This window comes from Epinephelus moara, chromosome 17, assembly GCF_006386435.1.
Source record: "Epinephelus moara isolate mb chromosome 17, YSFRI_EMoa_1.0, whole genome shotgun sequence".
Lineage (NCBI taxonomy): Eukaryota > Metazoa > Chordata > Actinopteri > Perciformes > Serranidae > Epinephelus > Epinephelus moara.
In genome coordinates this window covers 33,898,160-33,902,524 of record NC_065522.1, presented here as the reverse complement: position 1 = coordinate 33,902,524, position 4,365 = coordinate 33,898,160, and the positions used below count along the sequence as shown (strand labels likewise).

Sequence of the window (4,365 nt, the reverse complement as noted above, 5' to 3'; positions counted from 1 at the left end):
CGTGTGTGGTTGTGCTGCTGCTGTGGTCCTGCCAGATGCCTCCTGCTGCTGCTGTTATCATGAGTCAAACTTCTACTGTTATTATACACATATGATTATTGTCACATATCTACACTATCAGACATTAATATATACTTTCAACATATTGTACCACAACAGCCAGAATTATAATCATAATATGATTACTTTCATTAATGTTGTTGTAAGCTACTGTCATTACCGTCTGTCTCTGTCTCTGTCTCTCTGTCTCTATGTCTCTGTCTCTCTCTCTGTCTCATTGCGTCATACGGATTACTGTTAATTTATCATGTTGATCTGTTCTGTACGACATCTATTGCACGTCTGTCTGTTCTGGAAGAGGGATCCCTCCTCAGTTGTTCTTCCTGAGGTTTCTACCGTTTTTTCCCCGTTAAAGGGTTTTTGGGGGAGTTTTTCCTGATCAGCTGTGAGGGTCCTAAGGACAGAGGGATGTCGTATGCTGTTAAGCCCTGTGAGGCAAATCGTGATTTGTGATATTGGGCTTTATAAATAAAATTGATTGACTGATCGATTGATTGATTGATAAACATGGTCAGGGTCAGGGTCAGTGATGTAAACAGGGTCAGGGTCAGTGATGTAAACGGGGTCAGGGTCAGTGATGTAAACAGGGTCAGGGTTAGTGATGTAAACAGGGTCAGGGTCAGTGAGGTAAACAGGGTTGGTGTCAGGGTCGATGATGTAAACAGGGTGAGGGGTCAGCTTTAGTGATGTAAACAGGGTCAGTGTCAAGGTCAGTGATGTAAACGGTGAGGGGTCAGGGTCAGTGATGTAAACAGAGTGAGGGGTCAGGGTCAGTGTTAGTGATGTAAACAGGGTCAGTGTCAGGGTCAGTGATGTAAACAGGGTCAGTGTCAGGGCTAGCTGGGTTTTCAACAGTTTGTACCTCAATGGGTTCACTGAGAGCTGAGATGGTTGTAAATCCAACGATGTCACTAAAGTAAAGCGTGCAGTCTGAATAATGTTCAGGTTGGACTGGCTTCCCTTTCTTCAGAGCCTGAGCCACAGACCTGAAACACACACGTTTATTACGATTTAAAACAAACTTCCATCCTTCGTAAGTTCCTGAGCCTTCTGTTGTGTTAAATAAAGCTGCTGGTTTCATGTTGTTTGCTGTTCTCTTTACAGACATGCTTTTTAATCCTCCATTTGTCTCCATGTTGTCCTCAATGTCAGCTGAATGACATGTGAGCAGCTGCTGTTTGGATCAGCAGACAACAATCAACTGAAGAAAACTGAGACACATGATGATTCTTTATGGACGTTTATTCTCAATGGACATCAGAGGTAATGAGACGTCACACTGAATTATGTCAACATGTTTCTTCATAGAAGTAGTAAGTAAATAAATAGATGTATGTGAGTGCTGAAAAAGAGGAGGAGGAAGAGTCTTCACTTTACTGTCTCTGCCTCCACTTAAACTCTCTCTTGTCTTTGTCCTGCTGAATGTCCATGTCCTTTACAGACCATAATATCACCACAGTTGCAACATTCTGACTGCTGAGTTAAAGTTTAAATGTGTCTTACTTTGGCAGGAGTTGTCCAACTAGCTTCTCTGTCTTGTTTCTCTCAACCTCCAGTTCGTCTGTTCGTTCTCTGATCAGATCCTCCAGGTTCGAACTGTACTGCTCCAACATTCGCAACATGGAGTCGATGATATTTGCTCTCTTTCCTCTGTTAATGCCACGAAACTGCAAACACAAAGGACAAACCAGATCATAACAAGTTTGAAGGGCTAGGACGTTCCCTGATTGAGAAAGAGTCAAACATACAGAGACAGTTCAGGACATGAGCCAGCAGGTGGCAGCAGTGCAGCTCGTCTTACCTGTTTAAAAATGTCATCAAAGCTTGGCCTCTTAATCGGATCTTCATTCCAACATTCATTCATCAGACTGAGACACTCAGCAGGAGCTTCATCCACTGAAACCAGAGGTCTACAGAGAGGAGGAGGCTGCTTCAGACGCTCCACGATCTCTGAGAGACAGACAGACAGATAGACAGACAGACAGGTGGTTAGACAGGTAGTCTACAGAGAGGAGGAGGCTGCTTCAGACGCTCCACGATCTATGACAGACAGACAAAAAGATGGACATCCTGTCTCACCGTGGCCAGGCATGTCCATCATGGCATACGGCAGGGTTCGTGAGATCACTTCCTGTATGATGATGGAGAAACTGAAGACGTCTCCAGCAAAAGAACCTCCTCGGACTGGACTCCTCAAGAGCTCTGGAGCTGTCCACAGCAGCTCTGATAAACAGACAGGTAGAGAGAGAGAGACAGACGGGTAGAGACAGACAGGTGGAGACAGACAGGTAGAGACAGAGACAGACAGGACGTCAGTTCATCTTTATAACCTTTGACCTTGTTATTGTTCCTCATGGTTCATAGAAACATTTGAGCAGTAGAAACTGAAAAAACCTTCAGCCTCACATTTCACTGTTAGAATGATGACGACAGAAAACTGATCGGTCAGAAGACTCGGAGCAATTTGGCGGTTCAGCTGTAACACTGTTGGATTTTTTTTAATGTGTCTCAGTTCACTGAACTGAAGCGAACATTATAAAAAAAATGTTGCGCTGTGGAAACGGCCACTTGTCTGTTGGACAGAATATCTGAGTGAAACACTTCCTGGTCGCAGACATGTTAGAGGAACACCAAATTTACTCTGTGTTTCTGGTTTTGCTTTGTTGTTGTAGTATCTGACATGCCACACGTTATGTGATGACCGGGGTCTTATATGATCAGTTAGGGGCCCAGGTCAAGATTTTATTATGGCTCAGGTCAAGGATAGATAAGTAAGATGAAAGGTTGGATTCCATCTAGATTGTCTCTCTGTCACTTGTCACATTTTGTCTCAAAGTTCATCAAAACAACCGACCTATATATGCAGGGTAAATTGAGCCGTTATTCAGAGCAGTTCACATTGGCTGAGAACCTCTCCAAGCATCCTGGATGCTTGATAGATGCTGTACTTCTTGTAATAAACCTTTTCTTTATGCAAGCAAGACAGTGTCATCGGAGTCTCCTTCATTACCTTCACATCATCGCTATTTAATAAACAACATTGTTAAGTTCGATCACATTTATAGAAGAAGGTCATGAGCAGCATCTTGTTGAACCTTTCATCCTTTGAATGAGACGAGTGAGATTGTACTGAAGGAGCAAACGGGTCCTGATGAGAGACAGACAGATTATGTGTTGAACGTGTTAAAAAGACAATGAGCACAGATCCTGGGTCACTTCCTGTCATCAGGTCAGATCACATTCTCACCTGAAGTGAACCACATTTTAGTTCAACATTTTTGGGCAGACCAGTTTGGTTGTTTGGTTCACACCAGAATTTGAACAAACGTTGACACCACCTCAAACCAACCGGACCACACAACAAAACGCTCCACTGTTCAGGTGAAATGGACCCAAAAGCTCAGGGACAGAACACCCATAAAGACCCTCGTAGACTTTATCATTGACAGCCTTTTGTTTAGTTATTCTTGGTTTAATTCAATCTAATTTATGAGTGTAGATTAAATGTCTCTGCTCTGAACGTGGTCTGGCAAATTTCTGTCTGCACATGGACTCTGCTGCAAGACTTTAAGTTGAACTCACTGGTTCCTCTGGGACATTTCAAAGCTCTGCATGTGGTCGCCTATATGCTGATGTTAGGGTGTATTTTATCTGGTTGTGTTGGTCATTGCTCCTATGGTTCATTTAGAACAGATATTAACATAAGTTTTAGTTTTTCTTTGAACTGATCTCTTTTTGTTTTAGAGCTGCATGTTGATTTTTAACTTTTGTTCTGTGTTGTAACTCCTACTGCTGCCTGTCTCGGTCAGGACACTCTTGAAAAGAAGACTTGAATGTGGAGGTTTTTCTGGTGAAATGAAAGTTAAATAAATTAAAAGAAAAAATACCTTGTGGGTCCTCTGGGAGGCTGAGGTTCTGAGAGTGAAGGATCATGGGAAGTCCGTAGTCTGTGATTTTTAGGACAAAGCGCCCGTCAACTAAACAGTTTGTGGACTTTAGTCGACCATGACTCAAACCTCGTAGATGAAGATACTTCATCCCCTGAAAGAGAAAACTGTGTTTGTTATCATTCAATAAAGATTTGAATCAGAGAGTAAAAAGTGTCACAGAAATTAAGCATCATACAAACACAGAGCTTTGTTTTGGTTTCTGTTTAAAGGCTGGATGATAAATACCTTATTCAGATGGTTTTACAAAACTTCAGCTGTATGAAGAGGGGCCTCCGCAATGCCAGAGCAAACTATTACTCAGCTTTAATAGAGGAAAATAAGAACAACCCCAGGTTTCTTTTCAGCACTGTAGCCA

General features: G+C 42.5%; 2 protein-coding genes across 3 annotated transcripts in view; both read right to left on the bottom strand.

The window, feature by feature from the left end:
* Window positions 1–4,365, bottom strand: part of LOC126403898 (phosphatidylinositol 4,5-bisphosphate 3-kinase catalytic subunit alpha isoform-like) — a 102,493-nt gene that overhangs the window by 27,342 nt on the left and 70,786 nt on the right. The gene's annotated exons all lie outside the window — the stretch shown is intronic.
* Window positions 1–4,365, bottom strand: part of LOC126403970 (retinal guanylyl cyclase 2-like) — a 39,446-nt gene that overhangs the window by 12,203 nt on the left and 22,878 nt on the right. For both annotated transcript variants that reach the window (XM_050066877.1, XM_050066878.1), the window contains exons 14-18: window positions 3,948–4,101; window positions 2,140–2,283; window positions 1,862–2,010; window positions 1,564–1,727; window positions 923–1,046 (exon numbers count right to left, since the gene is read on the bottom strand). In XM_050066877.1, coding sequence (XP_049922834.1) covers window positions 923–1,046; window positions 1,564–1,727; window positions 1,862–2,010; window positions 2,140–2,283; window positions 3,948–4,101 — 735 coding nt within the window. The remainder of the gene's footprint in view (window positions 1–922; window positions 1,047–1,563; window positions 1,728–1,861; window positions 2,011–2,139; window positions 2,284–3,947; window positions 4,102–4,365) is intronic.